The 24,134-nt window shown below is 35.0% G+C and overlaps 1 protein-coding gene across 1 annotated transcript; it reads right to left on the bottom strand.

Annotated features, from left to right (window-relative positions):
• Positions 1-205: 205 nt before the first annotated feature.
• On the bottom strand, positions 206-1,197 carry LOC114404575. Its single transcript, XM_028367477.1, has 2 exons — positions 900-1,197; positions 206-552 (listed from the first exon to the last, which is right to left on the bottom strand). The coding sequence occupies exons 1-2, from the start codon at positions 1,195-1,197 to the stop codon at positions 206-208; spliced, it is 645 nt and encodes a 214-aa protein (XP_028223278.1).
• Between the last annotated feature and the right edge of the window lie 22,937 nt (positions 1,198-24,134).

Raw genomic sequence — 24,134 nt, 5'->3', positions numbered from 1 at the left:
GTTCTTTTAGCAGGGAAACATGAAATACATCATGTATTCTTGTTCCAGCAGGTAACTCAAGTCTGTATGCTACTTTGCCCATTGTTTCTACTACTTTGAAAGGTCCATAGTACCTTGCAGCCAGCTTGTGAAATGATGAATTTGCCAAACTTAGTTGCTTGTATGGTTGTATGTTCAAGTAAATGAAGTCTCCACAGTTGAATTCTTAGTCTGCCCTTTTGAGATCAACATACTTCTTCATCCTCTCCTGAGCCTTTGTTAAATTATCCTGTAGAAGCTCTGTTATTTGTTGTATGGTTTTTATCGTATAAGCTACTGCTTCTACTAATGATTCTCCTTGTACTGTAATATTTGGCATAGGAGGAGGGTAGCCATATAGTGCTTCAAATGGTGTCATCTTTACAGTTGTATGAAACTTAGTGTTATACCATAATTCTGCCAAGGCTATATATTCTGTCCATTTCTTAGGTAATTCACCCGTAACACACCTCAAGTATCCTTCTAAAGCCTTGTTTAATGCCTCTGTTTGTCCATCAATTTGAGGGTGGAAGGCTGTGGATTTAAGCAATTTAACTTATGTTGTTGCATCAACTCAAACCAAAAAGCACTCATAAAGATGTTATCCCTATCAGAAATAATCTCGGATGGCCAACCATGTAATCTTACAATGGTGTCCATAAATACTTGTCCTATTTTAGCTGCTCCAAAAGGGTGAGCTAATGGTATAAAATGAGCATACTTTGTGTATCCGTCACAAAACACAAAGATAAATGTCATTCCATTAGATTTAGGGAGCCTCACAATAAAATCCATTGAAATGGACTTCCAGGCTCTATCTGGGATAGATGATGGCTGAAGCAATCTAGTAGGCATTTGTAACAATGGTTTTTTTTTCTAACAGATATGGCATTCCAGCACCCACTTCCTAACCTCCCTCTGCAATCCCTTCCAATAAAATTGTTCTTTAATCCTCCTATATGTTAGATCGTCCCCTAAATGTCCTCCAGTTACATTGTTGTGGTAGTGATGCAGGATCCTTTCTTTCATTTGCAGATCTGCTCTGATTACCACTTTTCCTTTTCTTCTAAGAAATGTGTCATCAAATGTGTATTGCTTGTAAGAACCCTGATTTATCCTGATTTTGTCCACTATCTTCTGTAATTTTGTATCAGTTTTCCATGAATCCTTGGCCTCCATCAGTAATTAAGATGTGACATGGAAGATTGTTGCTATGCTTCCTTGTTTCTGCCTTGACAGTGCATTAGCTACCACATTTTCTTTTCCTTTTTTATATTCAATACTGAAATTCAATCCTATGAGTTTCTCTAATCCCCAATTCTGCATCAAGGTTGTTAGAGGTTGCTCAAGAAGGTGCTTTAATGTTTTTTTATCAGTCTTAATTATGAAGTGTTGTCCGAGGAAGTAGTGTTGCCATTTCTTCACAGCAAACAATATAGCATAGAATTCTTTCTCATTGGCTGAGAGTAATTGATACTTTGGGCCCATGGCTTTGCTAATGTAGGCTATTGGGTGGCCTTTTTGAAGAAGTACAACACCAATACCTACTCCTGAAGCATCTGTTTCGACTGTGAAAGGTTGATCAAATTCTGGTAAAGCTAATACCGGAGCAGATGTCAAAGCCTTTTTCAATTTAGCAAATGTTGATTTAGTGTCTTCTGTCCATCTGAACTCAATGTCCTTATGCAGCAATTGTGTAAGTGGATCAACAAGCTTCCCATAGTTCTGAATAAATCTTCTATAGTAGCCTGAGAGACCTAAAAATCCTCTTAATTCTTTTACTATCTCAGGTCTTGGCCACTATTGGATTGCCTTAATTTTATTTGGATATGGATGCACACCTTTGGCAAAAATCAAATGTCCTAGATAATTGATTTTGGTCGTTCCAAAGCTGCATATTTTTTAATTTGAGTGTCAAGCTGTGTTCTTGTAATATTTGTAGTGTAGTGTGCAAGCAGTGAATGTGTTCCGACCATGTCTTAGTATAGACCAAGATGTCATCAAAGAAAACCAAAATGAACTTCCTAAGGTGCTCCCTGAAAATATCATTCATCAGGTTTTGAAATGTTGTTGGTGCATTGCTGAGTCCAAAAGGTAACACAACCCACTCATAGTGCCTACTATGGGTTCTAAAGGCAGTTTTATGAATCTCCTCCTCTATCATTCTGGCTTGGTTGTATCCACTTCGTAAGTCCAGTTTAGAAAAGTAACTCGCACCATTTAATTCATCCAATAGATCTTTTGTTAAAGGCATAGGGAACCTGTTCTTTATTGGCAAAGCATTTAATTTTCTGAAATCAGTGCAAAATCTCCATGGGCCATCTTTCTTTTTAACCAAAACTAATGGTGATACATAGTAGCTTCCACTTTCTCTAATAAACCCAGTGTTGAGTAAAGCCTTAACTTGTCTTTCCATTTCCTCCTTTTGAGCATGTGGATTCATGTATGGTTTCAAACAGAATGGTTTATCACTAACCAAGGAGATTTTGTGATCATACTGTCTTTTAGGGGGCAACATTGTGGGCTCATTGAATAGCTGCTGGTATGTCTCTAACAACTGATGTAGTTTAGATTCCTGTTCTTGAGTCAACTTGTGATCCTCCACCGATATCTCATTATAGCAAATTGGTCCTTGTAGTGCTACTAACATGGCCTGGCAATGAGCTAGTTTTAATTTACCTTCCAATTCCATGATGTTCTCTGAAATTTTTTCATCTTGTAAGAATACCAGTTTTCCTTGATGCTGAAACTGCATTGTCAGCCGAGTACAATTCCAATTGATGTCACCTAGTGTCTTGAACCACTGCATACCTAGAATCACCCCAAAAATACTGCTAGGCAAAACTAAAAAATCAGCTTGAAAAATATGATCACCAAACCGCCATTCTACCTAAGTATAACTTCTAGTAATAACCATTTGTTTATTAGATGCAACCATAACTAGAAAAAATTTTATGCTTTGAGACTTAAGTCCGAGTGATTTTACCCACTTGGCACTAATGAAGTTGTGTGTACTTCCAGTGTCCATTAAAAAAGGCACTGATGGTTGCTTAACTAAGCATGTCATCTGCAGGGTGTTCCCCCCAGCTACACCTTGTAATGCATTAAGGGATATATGAACATTTGTATCCCTAATTAAATCCAGAGCTTAAGAAACAGTTAGAGGAACTCTTAGAGAAACAGTTTGTGAGGCCTAGTGTGTCACCCTGGGGAGCGCCGGTGTTGTTAGTTAAGAATAAGGATGGGACTATGAGGTTATGTGTAGATTATCGTCAGTTGAATAAGGTAACGATTAAGAATAGGTACCCTTTGCCTAGGATAGATGACCTGATGGATCAATTAGTGGGGGCTTGTGTATTCAGTAAGATAGATCTTAGGTCAGGTTACCACCAAATTAGAGTGAAGCCTGAAGATGTTCCGAAGACTGCCTTTAGGACCCGTTACGGTCATTATGAGTACTTGGTTATACCTTTTGGTGTGACCAACGCCCCTGGTGTGTTCATGGATTATATGAATAGGATCTTTCACCCCTACCTAGATAGTTTTGTAGTGGTCTTCATAGATGATATCTTGGTGTATTCTAAGACTAAAGAGGAACATGATGAGCATCTAAGAGTTGTGTTGCAAACCCTCAAAGACAATAGATTGTATGCTAAGTTGTCCAAGTGTGATTTTTGGCTAGAGGAGGTGAGCTTCTTAGGGCACGTTATATCCAAGGAAGGGATAGCAGTAGATCCTTTCAAGGTAGAGGCGGTGATGAGTTAGGAGAGTCCTAAGTCAGTGTTTGAGATTAGGAGTTTCCTTGGCTTAACAGGATATTATCGTAGATTCATAGAGGGTTTTTCTAAGCTAGCCTTACCTTTGACTAAGCTTACTCGTAAGGGTCAAGTTTTTGTGTGGGATGCCCAGTGTGAGAGTAGTTTCCATACCCTTAAGGAAAGGTTGACCACTGCATCAGTTTTAGTGTTACCTGACCCGAGTGAACCTTTTGTGGTGTATTGTGATGTGTCCAAGATGGGTTTGGGTGGAGTGCTTATGCAACGGGGACAGGTAGTGGCCTATGCTTCTCGACAGCTTAAGATACATGAAAGGAATTATCTCACACATGATCTTGAGTTAGCAGTCGTAGTTTTTGCTCTTAAGCTTTGGAGGCATTACCTTTATGGATCTAAATTTGAGGTGTTTAGTGACCATAAGAGCCTTAGATATTTGTTTGATAAAAAAAAGCTTAACATGAGGTAGAGGAGATGGTTAGCGTTCCTTAAGGATTACGATTTTGAGCTTAGCTATCACCTAGGTAAAGCCAATGTAGTAGCTTATGCCTTAAGTAGGAAATCCCTTCAAATGTCTGCTTTGATGGTTAAAGAGTTGGACCTCTTAGAGCAGTTTAAAGACATGAGTTTGGCATGTGAGATCACCTCTAGTAGCACTAAGTTGGGTATATTGAGAGTCACCAGCGAACTCTTGAGCGAGATCCGTGAGGGTTAGAAGTCAGACCCATTCTTGTCAACTCAGTTAGAGTCCATAGTCACAGGGAGAGAGAATAGTTTTAGAGTGGGAACTAATGGAGTCTTGAGATTTCAGGATAGGGTGTGTGTTCCTAGTGTACCCAAGCTTAGGATAACGATCTTGGAAGAGGGTCATAGAAGTAGTCTAAGTATCCACCCAGGAGCGACTAAGATGTATCATGACCTTAGGCAGATGTTTTGGTGGTCGGGTATGAAGAGAGAAGTTAATGAGTTTGTCCTTGCGTGCCTAGTGTGTCAGAAAGATAAGATAGAACACCAAAGTCGTCAGGGAAGTTGTAACCTTTAGAGATACCTGAGTGGAAGTGGGATAGCATCTCCATGGATTTCAAGGTGGGGTTACCTAGGACCCCCAAAGGTTTAGATTCCATTTGGGTTATTGTAGATAGGTTGACAAAATCTGCTCACTTCATCCCAATTAACATCAGATATTCCTTAGAGAGGTTGACTAGCTTGTATGTTAGTGAGATAGTTAGACTACACGGTGTTCCTTCTAGCATAGTCTCTGATAGAGATCCCAGATTTACCTCTAGATTTTGGGAGAGTCTTCATAAAGCCTTGGGGACAAAGCTTAGGTTGAGTTCTGCTTACCATCCATAGACTGACGGTCAAACCGAGTGCACCATCCAATCCTTAGAGGACCTCTTGAGAGCCAGTGTGTTAGAGCAGAGGGGTAGTTGGGATAGTTTCTTACCCTTAATAGAATTTACATACAACAATAGTTTTCACTCTAGTATAGGTATGGCACCCTACGAGGCATTGTATGGTAAAAGATGTAGGACACCTCTATGTTGGGTAGACCCCGGTGAGAGCATTGCCTTAGGACCTGAGGTGGTTCAGCAGACCACTGAAAAGGTCAAGTTGATCAAAGAAAGGATGAGAGTAGCCCAAAGTAGGCAGAAGAGCTACTATGATAAGAGAAGAAAGGATCTTGAATTTGTTGTAGGTGATCATGTATTTCTGAGAGTCACTCCATGGACTGGGATTGGCAAGGCGTTGAAGTCCCTTAAGCTCACACCTAGATTCATTGGTCCCTTTGAAATCCTAAAGCGTGTCGACCCAGTTGCGTATCAGGTGGCTTTGCCACCATCTCTCTTAAATCTCCACAGTGTCTTCCATATCTCTTAGCTCAGAAAATATGTGCATGATCCATCGCACGTGATCGAGTTGGACAATGTCCAAGTGAAAGAGAACTTGACATATGAAACACAACCACTGAGGAAGGAGATTTCCTTGGTCAAAGTAGTATGGGGAAGTGCTTCGGGCGAGGATGCCACCTGGGAACTAGAGGGTCAGATGCGTGATGCATATCCTACCTTATTCGATACCAGTAAGTTTCGAGGGTGAAACTTTTTTTTTAGGGGAGTGGAATTGTAACAGTCATGTTTCTTTTTTAAGTTTTCCTATAAAATAAAATTAATAAATTAATAAATAAATAAGTAAAAATAATTAGGTCATAAATTCTCACTATATAAACCAAATGTTAACCTAGAGTAGCTTTTACAAAACACTTTTGTTCCTTTTTCTTCTTTTGACGCACAAGAACCCTAATAGAGCAACCGGAGGAGGAGCTCTAGAGAGCACCAGAAACGCCACAATTGCTAACGGAGAATGTTTGAGCGACTACATCGAGGTAAGAGATGAGTTACTCACGCTTGGGGATTAGAAGGAACATGTATAGGGATCTCTAGAGGATCAATTTTGGGGTATTTTGGGTTGTTTTTATAAAATGTTAATTCATGATTCTTTAAAATTGAATAATTCTTACGCTAAATTGAGTGTGATATCTATTATTATAAAATTCTATGATCCTATTAGTGTATATTGATATGATATTTTCTTGGTGTATATCAGATTTTTTTTTAATTTTCAATTGTTATTACTTGATTTCTTGTTGTATATTACGCGTAAGATTTCTGTTGTTTTGCGCTTGTGATTTTATTTTTTTTGAATGTGTCGGTAAATTGTTATCATTGGAATGAAAAATTTGACCCAAATAATTATATTGTCTATTGTTTGTAATGAACTACGATTTATTGTGATTTTTTTCCCTGCTATTGTATTTGGAAATTTTCAATTGAAATAAGAGTTGTTTCCCTGTTTGGTAATTGTTGCTTTAAATTTGCCACACAACTCTTTTTAAAATAGTGTAAGACGCGTACGTAATACTTGTTGCAACACAAAAAAGAAATGCAAACCAACAAATTAGTTATACATTGTTTATAGTTGTCGTATTTGACTTGACTAGGGATTGATCTTAGTATAAAATATTTGTAGTCTCAAAAATATGTTTGTTAAATTAATGGTTTGACTGCACCTTTTAATTTCAAATTTTTAATTTCTTAATTTTTTTGACAAATTTTACTGTTAACAAACTTTGATACGTTAGAGAGCAGCAAATATGCTTGATATGTTACTGTTTTCTACATATTAAATTGACCAACAAATTACAACATAAACATTCTTTTTTAAGGTGAAAAAAAATGCATACATTAATATTTTTGATAAATGGATTTCAGCCGTTAAATATTCCCTTCAAGGTGCAATAATATATATATTTATATGTTTATCATTAAAGATATTATACTTGTAACACATGGTTTTTGCTTTTAAGTTATATATATATATATATATATATATATATATATATATATATATATATATATATATATATATATATATATATATATATATATATATATATATATATATATATAATAAATTAAATTAAATGTTGTTGTGAAATTATTATTTTACTGCTTTGGAGAAATAAATTAAATATTTTGTGAAATTATTATTTTATTGCTTTGCAGAAATAAATTAAATATTGTTGTGAAATTATTATTTTATTTTATTTTTTGTTATATATGTATAATAATAAATCAAATACTTTTGTAAAATTATTGCTTAATCATAATTATTTTTGCCACATCTCAAATTAATTGTTGTAGATGTTTTTATTTATTTATTTTGTTGAATTAATATATTCTATTTAATCTATATTTTTGTTGTGTCAAGTAAATGTTATTATTGAATGATATGTGTAGGATGCATAAGATGCAATAAATTATTTTATTACGAAATTGTGGTTGAGACTATGTGTAAGTGATAATCATTTAGTACGTAATGAATTACGAATTACATAATTATTGAGATGTTTTATGTTTTGAGTTGTGAGCCATGAATTATGTAATCACACAACTGTAAGACCCTTTAAGAGCGACGAGTTAATACGCGATGAGTTGTGATGGGATCCACTGTGGGAACCCGACGAGTTTAATCACTTGAGGCGCACTGAGTTAATATATATATATATATATATATATATATATATATATATATATATATATATATATATATATATATATATATATATATATATATATATATATATATATATATATATAAAATTGAGATTTTGAAAACAATTGAGTAGTTGTGTGCATTGCATAATTCATAGGTAGAGTCTGTGTGTTCAAATGTTTTTTTTGGGTTGGACCTGAATCAGGAGGGAGAGACCCTGACGAACTCTTCGGAGTGTAGGCCTTGGGGGTCATCCGGTTTGAGTGCTCCTTTAAGCCTGTGCCGATCCCACATGGTTGGAGCATTCTCATAAAACAGTGTGACCCTAACTGGTCTCCCTATGATTTCACTTAGTAAGAGTGACCTGACTTACCCCTTATGAGGCATGTCCTGTCATGTACTCCTAGGCGCCCAACGAGGTTTTTCATTGAAAAATGGTACCACATTGCATGTAGGCTTGAGTCTAGAGTATTTGTTGCATAACGCATGTGTTTGACTTTCATTGAGTTAACAATTATGGTTTGATGTTATTTTCTGGGGTGGATGAACTTGAATGGATGTGCATAATGTGTGTGATTTTGTGAAGTGATGTTAATTATATAAATTCAACTTTAAGTATTATATGTTTTACATGCTCTAATATTTTATTATATATGAATGTGATAACTCATTCCCGGTGTGTGTTTGTATTTGGGCTGATTGCCATTTGTTCAGGTGAGCCATCACATGATGAATTCCATGTTAGAGCCGAAGAGACTTAGTCTGTGATAGAGACATGCTCTGATAAGTGTGACATTGGGGCATAGGATTTTACTTCGCATGCTATATTTTCCGTAAACGATATAGTTGTGTTATGTTTTCTGTTTTAGTTTTTTTTATTATTATTCATTCAGTATGGACGACCTTGTTTTGAGCTGGGATAACTTTGTTGTTTTTATTCGAACAATTTCTACTATGTTTTCATTAAGTGAATGCGAACACTTTATCTATTGAAATCAATTTAAAGTCAATGCGTTTTAAAAAAATTCTCATGATTTTATTTCCTTTTATTCGATTTTGTGAGGGTAGAAGGTGTCACATTGATAGCTAATAACTAATTATCTTCTTAAAATAAAATGACAACTAAGTTGCTAATTGTAACATCCCATTTTTTTCGTAAATAAAATTTTAGAGAACAATGATGTTTTATAATTAAATAAACAAAGAAAAATAGTTATAATAAAATAATGGTTTGAGAGAAAATAAAAAGGTTATTTTAATATTCATTTGATGGAGAATAAAATAGAGTTTTTTTTATAAAATAATAAAAATAAATAAATAGAGTAAATAATAGGTCCAGAATACCCTAGCTATAAATAGCAAAATGCTAGGTTAGTTTTCAGACTGACTCCTTAGCTGCCTCCTTCGCCTCTCAATTTCGTTTTCCCTTCTAAACCTCTCTTTTCCCGCAAACCACCAAACATGTCTCAGAAAAATGATGATCTCGGACTCATTCACCGTTGGATCGTCGTGAAATTTAAGCACCCGGTTTGAAATCCAATTTCGAGCACTTTCACCGTTGGGAATTTCAAAATCGTGTCTGAGCTTAGAGGAAAACCCTTCGCATTGTAGCCTTTTATTTTTCCGCAGAAACCTAAAACTATCTCGGTAAAGTTATGATCCCGGATTCGTTAACCGTTGGATTGTAGTCAAATTTGGATATGTTGTTCAAAATTTAATTGCGCACACTTTCACCGTTGGGATTCGCAAGACAATATTTGTGGATGGAGAAAAATGAATCTCATGAAGACAGTACAAGTGGAGACTTCAATCCCTTCTCCGTCTCTCTGACGTTTGGGAACTCTATCAGAGCAGTCGGAGGAAAAACAGGAATTTCAGGAAACCGCTAGAGATGTTGATGTCGTTGTCGTTGTCGGAAGACACGTGAGTCCGCTTAGAGGTAAGGGATGAGTTATTCACAATTGGGGATTAGTGAGAACATATGTAGGGATCCTTAAAGGATTAAATTAAGATTTTATTTTGGGACATTTATTAAATTGCAATTTTTCCTTTATAATTATAAATAAAATATTGATGTTCTAATGAGTATTGCTTGATAAATTGTGCTCTTGATATTTGTATAGTTTGACTTATGATTTTGATATAATTGTGTAATATTATTTGAGGGGTTTTAGTCCCCAGGTTGTGATAGTATTTTGTATAAATTGTCATATTGAGGATATGAAATGATGATTCAAATTGTGAGTATGTGGTGAATTGAACATTTGATGAATGACGGAATACATGTATATAGAGATGTGTATTGTGTTATGAGCTATGAATTGTGCAATCACACAACTGTAAGACCCTTTAAGGGCGACGAGTTTTGTGCGATGAGTATTGTGATGGGATCCATTGTGGGAACCCGACGAGTTTAATCACAAGCGCGATGAGTTAAAATGATTTTGAAAATAATTGAGTAGTTGTGTGTATTGCATAGTTCACAGGTAAAGTGAATATGATTCATGAGGTGTGATAACATGCTATTTTGAGATTATACCATTGTAATTGAGATCAAGTGTATGTGATAAATTGAGTATGCACGTGATTGAGATGTTGTTTGCATTGAGTTGTAAACTATGAATTGTACAATCACACGACCATAAGTCCCTTTAAGGGCGATGAGTTAGTGATAAGTCTCTTTTAGGGCGACGAGTTAATGCTAAGTCTCTTTTAGGGCGACGAGTTGATGCTAAGTCCCTTTTTGGGCGACGAGTTAATGTTAAGTCCCTTTAAGGGCGACGAGTAAATGATAAGACCCTTAAAGGGCGACGAGTTAAAATTATTTTGAGAATAATTGAGGAGTCGTGTGTTTTGTACAGTTCATAGATAGAGTCTGTGTGCTAAAATGTTTTCTGGGTTGGACCTGAATAAGGAGGGAGAGGCCCTGACAGAATCTTCGGAGTGTAGGCCTTGGGGGTCACACGGTTTGAGTTCTCCTTTAAGCCTATGTTGATCCCATATGGTTGGAGCATTCTCGCAAAACACTGTGACCCTGAATGGTCTCCCTATGATATTACCTAGTGAGAGTGACTTGACTTGCTAATGTATGGTTTGTCTTGTCATGTACTCCTAGGCGCCCGACGAGATTTTTCACTGACATGGTACCACATTGCATATAGGCTTGAGTCTTAGCATAACTGTTGCATACGCTTGCTAATTGTTTATTATGAAATTGACGTGTTATTATGTCTTGATCGGAGTGTGTGATTCTTGTGTATTGTGATTGATGATTGAAAGGTGTGATTGATGATTGAAAAGTAAATTTTGAATGACAAAGTGATGAAATAATGTGAGATATGCTAAGTAAATTGTATTTGGCTACTATATGTTGTCTTGTTTCTCTCTAGTAGTTAGGAATGTGATAACTCACTCCCAGTTTGCTGTTTGTGTTTGGATCCTGTGATGATCTTGAACTTTGTGTTCGGGGGAGCAGATGAATAGGTGGATGACTATGAAGAACCTCATGCTAGAGGACACGGGAACACAACACTCTGATAGGATGTGACATTAGGATATAGGTTCTATATTAATTGTATGAAGCATAGACGGCCTTGTATGAGCCGAGATGACTTTATTATTTATTTGGACAAGTTTGAATATGATGTAGAAGAAAGTGAATGTGAGCCTTTTACCACTTTGAAAGGATTGTATTTAAAAATGTTTTAAAAATACTTTTAATTAATATTTGATTTTTTATTCCTTTGTTAGTATATATGTGAGGGGTAGAGGGTGTCACACTAATCAAGCCTCTAATTTCACTGATTACACTCTCCAATGGAATTTCTTCCAAATCTTATCACTCTCCCATAATTTTGTGTCTCCAAGATGAAGCGAAAAAAAAAAAAAAAAGATTCCCCAGAAAATTCAGACTTGAGAACTCATGGCTCTTGGAACCAGAACTTGGTAATATTGTTGAACAAGGCTAGGTAAATTCTAAATCTAGAGATTTCCTTTTGAGAAGTAAATCTTGCTATGATAATATGAACAGGTCGGTTCACTAAATTCAATTGAAATTTCAAACTCAAATAGATACATGCAAACATGAACTTGAGAACCCGAGGCAATCCAATAATCCTGATGTAGCTTCAAAGTATTCAAAAACAAGTGAAAAAATAACCAAATTAATTGCCCAAGATGATGCCTATTGGAAGCGAAGAACTAAGTTTTTTGGCTAAAAGATGGAGACTACAACACAAAAAATTCCACTCTACTACCTCTGCAATAAAAAAAATTCCAATACCATCACCTCTTTAACAAATGATGATGGGGTCGTTTACCACAACCACAAGGTCATTTTCAATATCTCTAAGAATTATTTTGAATTTCTATTCTCGAGAAATTCAAATCTTAATTCTTTTGATCTTCAGCATATCCCTCAAATCATTTCTAAGGAAGACAATGATGTTTGATGGCCCTTCTTTCTATGCAAGAGCTCAAAAATGCCCACTATCATATTGACCTAGATAAATCTCCTCGCCCAGATGAACTAAACCCAACCTTCTTTAAGAAATTCTAGCACTTACTCAGCCCTGAAATCCATTGTGTTGCTACTAGCTAGCTAGAAAATGGCCTTTTCCACTTCAGGTAAACAATTCTACCGTTGTCCTTATTCCAAAATGCAAAAATCCATCTTCTATGAAAGATTTTAGACCCATCTCACTTTGTAACATCCTTTACAAAATTATTTCTAAATCCCTAGCCAACAATCTAAAACCTTTCCTATCCAAATGTATTTCCCAAGAGCAAGCGGCTTTTGTGGAGGATCGTTCTATTGTTGATAATGTTATTTTCCTTAGAAATTAGTCATCATATGAAATGTAAGGTCAACGGAAAAGTGGGTGAATTAGCTTTAAAGATTGATATCAACAAAGCATTTGACCAAGTGGATTGGAACTACTTGCTGAGTGTCATGATAAAGATGGGATTTCACAAAAAATGGGTGGACTACATTAAACTTTGTCTTGAGTTTGTTCAATATTTAGTGATGGTCAATGGGGATTTTATAGGACCTATTTCACTTGGAAGAGGGCTAAGACAAGGTAACCCACTATTGTCTTACCTATTCATTATTTACACTGAGAGTTTATCTTGTCTCCTTAAAAAATATGAGAGCAAAGGAGAGTTACATGGTATTAAGGTGTGTATTGGGGCTCCTACCCTCTCACACCTTTTATTTGCTGACAATTGTTTTCTATTTTGCAGGGCTAATAAAGAGGAGTCAACCATCCTTAAATCTATTCTTGATTCTTGTGGCTAGGACTCGACTCAAGCTATCAATTTCAACAAATTAGAAGTATTTTTCAGCACTAACACTCTCTCATCCACAAAGGCACAAATCTCCTCATCTCTTGGAGTTATTGAGTGCATTGGTATTGGAAAATACCTGGGTTTGCCATCTATTGTTCAAAGAAACAAAAAGGTTGTCTTTGGCTTAATTAAGGACAAAATGTGGAAGAAAATTAATAATTGGTCTGGAAATCCTCATAAAATCTTGTGCTCAAGCTATTTCATCTTATTGCACGAGTGTTAACCTTCTTCCCATCTCATTGGAGGATGATTTGCAAAAAATGATGAATGATATTTGGTGAGGGAAAAAAAGTAGTTCAACAAGGGGTATCAACTAGATGTGTTAGGATAAGCTAACTCTTAAAAAAGAAAATGGAGGAATTGGCTTTAGAAATCTTCATGCTTTTAACTTGTCTATGCTAAGGAACCAAGGTTGAAAATTTATTACTAACCAAGATGCTATAGTTACTAAAGAGTTCAAAGCTAAATATTTTCCTAATGTAGATTTCTTGGATACCAACCTTGGGCATAATCCAAGCATTGTTTGGCGTAGCATCCACGCTTCATAGGTAGTGATAAAAGAAGACATAAGATGAAGAATTAGTAATGTGATTTGGTGAATATTTGGAATCAACCTTGGTTAAAAACTGAAGGTAATCACTATGTTTCATCTCCTCCTTCTCATGGTCTTGAACAAATTGTTAAATGTATATCAGCAATTGCCTGTTAGTTTGTTATTTTCTATTAATTGTTTGACCAAGATTTTGGGATTAGGTTTTTTATTTTCTATTACTTAGTAGTTTATGTCAGTGGTTTGTTATTGTTATGTTAGTGGTTTGTTATTATTTAGGAAGTCAGTTATTATTACTTCTTTCTATTACAATAAATTTGTATTTAAACAGATGAGCATTCAATAAAAAAAAAGAGTGCATTAATCTCCCTTAATTTTGTGAGTTATGCTTATTTTACAACAAATTGGTATATAAAGCCTTCTTTTTAAGAAGGACCTGTGAGTGAACTGAGTAAAACCTATCACAAAAAAGCCTAAACACAAGCTTCAATTCATCTGATAAATGGATTTTGAAACACCATACACAGCACTAGCACCACCTGTGTTTGATGGTGATAATTATCTAATTTGGGCAGCAAGAATGGAAGCACATCTAGAGGCAAATGATCTCTAGGAAGTTGTTGAGGAAGACTATGAAGTTCTTCCCTTACCAACTAATCCAACAATGGCTCAGATAAAAAATAAAGAAAAGCAACAAAGTCAAAGGCAAGAGCTACATTGTTTGTTGTTGTCTCAAAAGAAATTTTTACTAGAATCATGACCATCAAATCAGCATATGAATGCTGAAGTTTCCTTCAAAATGAATATGAAGGAGATGAAAGGATTAAAGGAATGCAAGCCCTAAATCTGGTTAGTGAATTTGAGATGCAAAAAATGAAGGAGTCTGAAACAATTAAAGAGTATGCTAACAAGCTTCTTAGCATTGCTAACAAAGTAAGATTGCTAGGTTCTAATTTTTCCGACTCAAGAATAGTTGAGAAAATACTAGTGACTATCCCTAAAAAATTTGAGGCTACTATTACATCCTTGGAGAATACTAAAGATCTGTCAAAACTTACCTTGGCAGAACTTGTAAATGCTTTACAAGCCCAGGAGCAAAGAAGAAAAATAAGGGCTGAAGGTTCTGTGGAAGGAGCATGGCAAGCTAAATTGCAAACTAACCAAGGAGGGAAAAACAAGTAGAAGAAATACAACAAGAATAATTTGAACACCCAAGAAGCAGCAGCTAACACTAGCAACAATAATGGAGACAACAAAGGATTTCCTCCTTGTAAGCATTGTGGCAGAATGGGTCATCCTCCTTTCAAATGCTGGAAAAAACCTGATGTTAAGTGTGAAAAGTGCAACAAGTTGGGGCATCATGTGAGAATATGCAGAAGCAATTTTCAACAAAGGAATGTGGATCAAGTTGCAGATCAACAAGAAGAAGAACAATTGTTTGTAACAACATGCTTTACAAGCAGTAGCTCAAGTGAATGTTGGCTAGTGGATAGTGGTTGTACCAACCACATGACCCACGATCAAGAGATTTTCAGAGAATTGGATAAATCAAATGTATCAAAAGTTAGAATTGACAACGGTGATCCTATCACTATTGAAGGAAAGGGACCTATAGCCATTGAAAGTTGTGCAAGTACAAAATTAACTTATGATGTTTTGTATGTACCTGAGATTCATCAAAACTTGCTAAGTGTGGGACAATTGATTAAGAAGGGGTTTAAAGTCATCTTTGAAAATAAGCATTATTTGATTAAAGATATCAATGACAAGGAAATTTTCAATATCAAAATGAAAGACAAAAGTTTCTCATTTGATCCATTGAAGGAAGAGCAAGCAGCCTATCCAGTTATTGTAAACAATACAGAAGTCTGGCACAAAAGATTAGGCCATTTTCATCATGCAGATGTTAAGGAAGAATGCGCAATCTCACTCAACCATTATGCAACAAATACTTTAAATAATGTAGATTCTGCTATGAAGAGAGCATCGTCAGTGTATTCAAAACAAATGGATCAATGGCTTTCATCCTCTAAAGCCTTGGAAGTTAAAAAGATGGAGTTGGAGATTGAATCACAATTTAAAAATGAAGCTCGTTTAGAATTGAATAATACCATTGACCATTCAATCAAGAATGACAAAAAAGAAAAAGAGATCATTTGTAAAAGAAAGGATGTGTTAATGGGTGAATTGGAACAGCTTCTTGCTTTAGTTAAACATAAAGAAACGAAGATAGCAGACAATGACTCTAATTTAGAATCTGTAGAAAATAAGATAAATAAAGTTATCTCTGGATTTAAAGAGATGTAGTCAAGCATCCAGCAAAGTATAACATCCTTTGTTGTATGTTGGTTCATTAACACTCATTAGTTAGTTCTCTTACTCTTTACCAACTTAGTATTTTTTCTGTTATTCTGTTATAGCATGTAACAGTTAATTGGTTTTAAGTTAGTTGGGTTAGTTAGGCTTGAAATAGTGCTTCTATTTCTTCTTCTTGTATAGCCTAGATCATAAGAGAGTTTTGTACTTAGAAAAAATCCTGCAGAGATTGAATAAAGTGGCTGTTGTGAGCACAATGCAATGTTCGTTCATCTTTTTTCTGCATTTTGCTTATTCTTGTTCATATAAGAAACTCATTCTTTTGTGAAGTAAAATCTGATCTTGGCACAACAAATTGGTGCGTGGAGCGATTTTGAGTTCAATTCAAGAAATGGGCTCGGCCAAGTATGAGGTTGAAAAATTCAAAGGGCAAAATGATTTCGGGCTATGGCGATTGAAGATGAGAGCTTTTCTTGTTCAGTAGGGCCTGGTGGAAGCACTTGATGGAGAAGACAAACTTAAAAAGATGATGGCTGATGGGGATAAGAAAGCACTACTACAGAAGGCACATAGTGCAATTATCCTCAGTCTCGGAGACAAGGTGTTGAGGCAAGTCTCTAAGGAAACAACTACTGTTGGGGTTTGGTCAAAGCTTGAAGGTTTGTACATGACCAAATCTTTAGTTAATTGTCTTTACCTAAAGCAGTCTTTGTATTCGTTTAAAATGCATGAAGATAGATCAGTAGAAGAACAATTGGATTTGTTTAATAAACTGATTCTAGATCTTGAAAATATCGATGTCACCATTGATGATGAGGATCAAGCTTTGTTATTGTTGTGCTCTTTGCCTAAGAGTTACTCTCATTTCAAAGAGACTTTATTGTTTGGAAGAGACTCTGTTTCTCTTGATAAAGTGCAGGCTGCTCTAAAATCAAAGAAATTGAATGAAAGAAAGGAAAAGAAGTCCTCTACAAGTGGTGAAGGGCTTATAGCAAGAGGCAAGACCTTCAATAAAGATAGTAAATTTGATAAGAATAAGCAAAAGCCAGAAAATCAGAAGAATGATGAAGGAAAGATTTTCAAAATCAGATGTTATCACTGTAAAAAGGAGGGTCATACAAGGAAAGTTTGTCCTGAAAGGCAGAAAAATGGTGGCAGTAACAATAGGAAGAAGGACTCGAGAAATGTTGCAATTGTTCAAGATGATGGTTATGAATCTGCAGAGGCACTGATGGTGTCTGAAAAGAATCCAAAAACTAAAAAGATAATGGATTCAGGGTGTTCATGGAAAATGACACCAAACAGATCATGGTTTGAACAATTTTCTGATCAAGCAGATGGGTTAGTACTCCTTGGAGATAACAAGCCTTGCAAAATTGAAGGAATTGGGTCAATAAGGTTCAAGTTTCATGATGGGGCTGAAAGAATTCTCACAGAGGTCAGATATGTACCTGAGTTGAAGAGAAATTTAATCTCTCTTGGTGAATTTGATAAAAGAGGGTATGTGTTCAAGGGTGAAAAAGGAATATTGAATGTAGTTAAAGATTCCATGGCTGTCATGAGGGGAATTATGGAAAATGGCCTCTATTCTGAAGATGGTGAAGTTGTAATTGGCTCTACAGCCACTGCAACCGGAAGAGTTTTATCTAAAACTGAGTTATGGCACATGAGGTTGGACCATGTAAGTGAAGGGGTTGATTGAATTGGCAAAATAGGAGCTGCTATGTGGGGACAGAATGGAAAGATTAAAGTTATGTGAACATTGTGTCTATGGCAAAGCCTGCAAAGCCAAATTCAATGCTGGACAGCAGAGAACAAAAGGTACCCTTGATTATATTCGTGCTAATCTTTGGGGTCCAACCAAGACTCCCTCTCATTCTGGAGCAAGGTATTTCTTAAGCATTGTGGATGACTATTCAAGGAAGTTATGGATCTACATTTAGAAAACAAAAGATGAGGCTTTTGATAACTTCAAAAGCTGGAAAACACTTGTGGAAAACCAAACAGGCAGAAAGATCAAGAGGCTTCATACTGATAATGGTCTTGAGTTCTGTTCTGAACCATTCAATGATTTCTGTAAAGAGAATGGCATTGCAAGGCACAGGACAGTTGCGGGTACTTCTCAACAAAATGGTTTAGCTGAAAGATTCAATAGGACCATTTTGGAGAGAGTGAGATGTATGTTGTTGAGTGCAGGATTACCCAAGATTTTTTGGGCTGAAGCAACAATGACTGTTGTATATCTCATCAACAAGTGTCCTTCAACAGCTCTGAATTTCAAAACCCCTAAGGAGATTTGGTCTGGCCATCCATCGAGTCTAAAACAGCTAAAGGTATTTGGCTGTGTTGCCTATGCTCACATCAAGCAAGACAAATTGGAACCTAGAGTTGTCAAGTGCATTTTTCTAGGATATCCTGAGGGAGTGAAAGGGTATAAGCTGTGGTGTTTGGAGGCTGGTTTTAAGAGGTGTTTGGTGAGTTGTGATGTTGTCTTCAATGAAGCTGAAATGGCCTACAAGACTAAGCTCAGCATGGTTCAGTCCAGCACTAATCAGAGTAAGGAAACTGATTCTGAAAAATTAAATTTTGAGGTGGAGACTGAGGATAAACATGTTGAAACACAAGCTGTTAATTGGCCTCTTAATGAAGAGAAATCTGAAGAAGAGGAACAAGAAGAAGCTGACTATGTGCTGGCTCGAGATAGAACCAGAAGGGAAATCAAACAACCTAAGAGGTATGGATATGTTGATCTAATAGTATTTGCTCTGGTAGTTGCCAGTGAAGTTTTGGAGGAAGATCCAAAAACTGTTAAAGTTGTCTTAGCTAGTAAGGAGAAAGAAAAATGGCTAAGTGCCATGAATGAAGAGATTAAGTCTCTCCATGACAACCATACATGGGAATTGATTAAAAAAAACCCTGGTTCTAGAGTGGTCAACTGCAAATGGATCTTCAAGAAAAAGGAAGGCATCCAAGGAGTTGAACCAAACAGATTTAAAGCTAGACTTGTTGCTCGAGGATTCACTCAAAAGGAGGGAATTGATTTTCAATGAAGTTTTTTCTCCTGTAGTGAAACACGGGTCAATCAGGATTCTTATGGCTATGGTAGCAGAATTTGATCTTGTGTTAGAACAAATGGATGTGAAGACAACATTTTTGTATGGAAAGCTTGATGAGGTCATATTGATGAAACAACCCGAGGGATTTGAAGTCAAAGGTAAAAAGGATTATGTTTGCAAATTAAACAAATCCTTGTATGGTCTAAAGCAGTCCCCCAGACAATGGAATAGGAGATTTGATGAATTTATGGCTGACATACAGTTTCATAGAAGTCACTATGATAACTGTGTTTACTTCAAATTTCCTTCTAAAGCTGAGTTTGTGATATTGTTATTATATGTTGATGATATTTTGATAGCAAGTAACAGCAAAAGTGAGGTTGAAAAATGGAAATCTGAGCTGAGCAGGAAATTTGAAATGAAGGATTTGGGAGCAGCCAAAAGAATATTGGGAATAGAAATCAAATGAGACAGAAAAAGGAAATTGTTGCATCTGTCCCAGGAGTTATATCTCAGAAAAGTTCTTGAAAGGTTTGGAATGTCAAATTCCAAACCTGTAACTACTCCTATGTCACAGCAGTTTAAGCTCAGCACAAGTCAAGCACCTAAGACACATGATGATATAATTTACATGGAAGGTATTCCATATGCTAATGCTATAGGGTCACTGATGTATGCCATGGTATGTACTCGCCCTAACATAGCTCATGCAGTGAGCTTAGTAAGTAGGTTCACGGCAAATCCAGGCAAAGCACATTGGCAAGCCCTAAAATGGATACTCAGATATATCAGAGGATCACTTGGAAGAGTTCTGGTTTATGGTGGAGCTAGGAATAGCAGAAGAACAACTGCTATTGAAGGTTTTGTAGATTCTGATTATGCTGGCTGTTTAGATTCAAGGAAATCCCTCACAGGATTTGTGTTCACTGCTTTTGGCACTGCAATTAGTTGGAAAGCTAGCCTTCAAAAGGTAGTGACTTTATCAACCACTGAAGCTGAGTATATTGCTCTTACAAAAGCTGTGAAAGAATCTTTGTGGCTTGAAGGCATTGCAAAGGAGCTGAAGATACAAAATGAAGTGATCACAGTACACTGTGACAGCCAAAGTGCCATTGATTTATCCAGAAATTTTGTGCATCATGAGAGGAAAAAGCACATTGATATTAAGCTGCATTTTGTCAAAGAAGTTATTGGTCAAGGATCAGTTATAGTCAAGAAGATTTCAACTGATCACAATCCTTCTGATATGATCACAAAGGCTCTTCCAAGTAGCAAGTTTTTCCATTGTTTGGACTTAATTCAGCTGAAGGGTGATTGAATCCTGTTTCTGCCGCCATTATTTTTGTTAATGTTTTGTTATTGAACCAAGGTGGAGAATTGTGGTATGTTGGTTCATTAACAACCATTAGTTAGTTCTCTTACTTTTTACCAACTTAGTATTTTTTTCTATTATTCTGTTATAGCATGTAACAGTTAATTAGTTTTAAGTTGGTTGGGTTAGTTAGGCTTGAAATAGTGCTTCTATTTCTTCTTCTTGTATAGCCTAGATCATAAGAGAGTTTTGTACTTAGAAAAAATCCTGCAGAGATTGAATAAAGTGGTTGCTGTGAGCACAGTGCAGTGTTCGTTCATCTTTTTCTGCATTTTGCTTATTCTTGTTCATACAAGAAACTCATTCTTTTGTGAAGTAAAATCTGATCTTGGCACAACATCCTTCAAGACTGCTGCAAGAAATTTCAAGGAGGCTGCACGAATAGCTACTAAAACAAACTCACTATGTGTTGAAAAAGAGAGCATTCTAATAGACATGGATACGACTACATTAAATCTTAAGCTACTGAGAGAGAAACATGGACTTGTCAACCACTGATGCAAGGAGGAGTGTTGAACATGTATCAACAATTTCCTATTTGTTGTTTTCTATTAATTGTTTGACCAAATTTTTGGGATTAGTTGTTTTATTTTTTGTTACGTAGTAGCTGTTATGTTAGTGGTTTGTTATTGTTATGTTAGTGGTTTGTTATTATTTAGGAAGTCACTTATTATTGTTTTTTTTGTTACGATAAATCTCTGTATTTAAACATATCATTCAATAAAAAAAATGCATTAACCTTCCTAATTTTGTGGGTTACACTTATTTTACAACACAGATGAATGTAAGTGCTTTAATTGATCATGCCACGAGCTCTTAGAGAATTGACATTATGTCTCAAATTCTGAACCATGATGACATTCAAAATATTCAGAATTTGCCTCTTTTAAACACCTTTGGTAGTGATGACAGAATCTGGAAATTTACTTCAAATGGACTTTATACTGTTTCGTTCTGTTTATCATAACATAATGGACAGTTTGCTTGTAAATGATAATTACAAAATAGATGCCAATTGGAAGAAACTTTGGTCCCTGCAAACACCTCCAAAAGTGAAGCACCTTCTTTGGAGGATTCTCAGACAATGCCTCCCCTCTAGGCAAAGGCTTTGTACCAAAGGAGCTCATTGTCCTGCAACTTGTGCTTTCTGGGAAACCAATCTGGAAAATGACTGGCATGTATTTTTCGGGTGTGAAAAGGCAATCTTGGTGTGGCAACAAGCTGGACTATGGTCTACAATCAGCAGCAACGTTCATCAAGCAGAAGGTATAACATATTTTCTCTCCAACTTGCGGAATTCTATTGCCTCGGAATCCCTTTGCAGTAAAATCAGTATCATTCTTTGGAGTTTATGGAGACAACGGAATGACAAAGTATCGAACAACTTGGAGATGCTTCCTAACATAGCTGACAACCAAGCTTTTCAATTTCTGTCAGAGTGGCAGCAAGCTCTTTCTCGCAACAACAATCTCATTCAACTGCATGATCATGAACCAGCACAAGTATGGCAGAAACCAGAACCGGGCAAGGTGAAATGCAACATAGGCAACTGCAATTTTCAAAGAGCATCAGAGTTTTGTTACTGGCATTTGCATGAGACCACAACGGCAAATTCCTGGCAGCCAAAACATCGTGGCAGCGAGGCATTCCAGAAGCAACAGGAAGCATAGGGTCTCCTTCAAGTTTTGACATGGCTGAAAAACTTAAATTACCAGAACATTGTATTTGAGATAGATTGCAAGGCAATTTTGGCTGGTCTTTAAAACACAGCTCTTAGCCATTCTGATCTTTATATTCTCATGCACAAGTGTAAAAATTTACTTTCTTTTTTTCCAAACTCGCGCATTTGCTAGCTCAATTTTGTATGCTAGCCCTCATATCTTCCATGGCATTCCTGGTTCTCTGATTTTGTTTTGAATGAGATGTCTGAAGTTCCTTTCTCAAGAAAAAAAAAATCACAGTTTACACAATGCAAATTACATGATTATAATTGATTGGAAATAATTAAAATAGAATATTGGTTAAATTATTCATTTGGTCCCTATAGTTTCATGATTCTTACATTTTTTGTCTTTCTAGTTTGAAAGTAGTCTTTTTAGTCTCTATACTTTATATTTTAATTTCATTTTAGTCCTTACCATCAAAATATGAGTAATATTATCAATTACAATTAACTACAAAAATATTAGTAAGTAATTCGTAACTAATTTATCGTAAGATAATTTGTAATAAAAAAAATAATTTATAATTTATAATTAATTTGTAGCTAATTATTTTTATATTTTTTTTGTAATAAGGACTAAAAGGTAGTTATTATAGGAACTAAAACAAAATTAAAATACAAACTATAAGCACTAAAAAGAACATTTTTAAACTACAATGACTAAAAAGAATTAAAATGTAAATTATAGGGACTAAAAACACCACTTCAAACTATAGGGACTAAAAAGATAAGAATCATGAAACTATGGGGACTAAATGAGTAATTTAACCTAGAATATTTTATAATTAGGTATATTTGATTTGTATATTTATAATTAATTGGATTTAATTAATAGAATATTTTATAATTGATTGATTTAATTGATTTGAATATTTATTGTTGATTGGGATTACTACCTGTTCAAGTTAAGTTTTAGTTAGATTCATGATCGTACATTATCTCGAATAAAATTAAAATTGATTGGGAATAATTAAAATTGAATACTCAATTGTTGGATTACATATAATATAATTGACCTATAGCAAATTCCCACTCAAATATTCAATTTTGTAATAATTAATTAATTAATTCCAATATATTTTTCAAATTAATGAATTTTCATATTAATAAATATATTCAAACATTTTTATTAAAAATTAATTATTAAAATTTCATATCTGAAAAATATACTAATTTTTTTTTAATTTAATTATAAAAAAATTAATATCTAAAAAATATAATTAAAACATTTTATTTTTCATTTTTTAGAATAAATTTAATATAAACATATTTTTAAAAATACAGTTTAAATTATAAAAAAATATTTATAAATATTTTTTTAAAGACCAATAAATATTTTAATATTTAATTTAGGTTTATAACCAAACCAGATTATTTCAAACCACCAAATAATGACATGTGGTATCTAAATCTTGAGAAGGTGTCTGATTTCGTCATGTGTCATCCGAACCAACTTATGAATTTTTAAATTTATAATTGTAGATTCTCCAAGCCTTGGTCTTTTAGGTCAACCGAGACTAATCTTCAGTATGTGTTTAATCAGTTTTAAAGCTCATGCTCCTATCTAAGGACCATGTGGAAATTAAACTTAGATTATTCTCCATAAACTCAAAGTACGTTATCAACTAAGTCACACTCATTGGATTTTTATTATTGTGTTTATACTATATTTAATGATAATTATACTTTTTTATAAATCATATGTATTTTTTATGAGAAAATCGAATCTAGGATTATTATGAATCTAGGATTATTATGACTAATAAATTCTTCTTTAAGTATTCAATGCAGTTACATATTCAAGAGTACCCAAACGCAATAATACTAATTTATGTAGAATAATCTCAAATGAATTGATGCAGATGGTATAAAACTTTTATACTTATAGTATATATCTTCTAATGGTTTACTCTATCAATAT

Source organism: Glycine soja, unplaced genomic scaffold, assembly GCF_004193775.1.
Source record: "Glycine soja cultivar W05 unplaced genomic scaffold, ASM419377v2 tig00104511_1_pilon_84547_1256723, whole genome shotgun sequence".
NCBI classification, from domain to species: domain Eukaryota; kingdom Viridiplantae; phylum Streptophyta; class Magnoliopsida; order Fabales; family Fabaceae; genus Glycine; species Glycine soja.
The sequence above is the reverse complement of the archived record's forward strand: the minus strand, read 5'-3'. Positions and strand labels throughout refer to the sequence as shown.

Bases quoted from the DNA above. Each gene is read 5' to 3' on its own strand.
- LOC114404575 (XM_028367477.1), bottom strand. From the start codon at position 1,197: ATGGAGGCCAAGGATTCATGGAAAACTGATACAAAATTACAGAAGATA. The intron at 553-899 runs GTTAGAAAAAAA...TTAAATCCACAG, and splicing joins GGTGCTGGAATGCCATATCT to CCTTCCACCCTCAAATTGAT.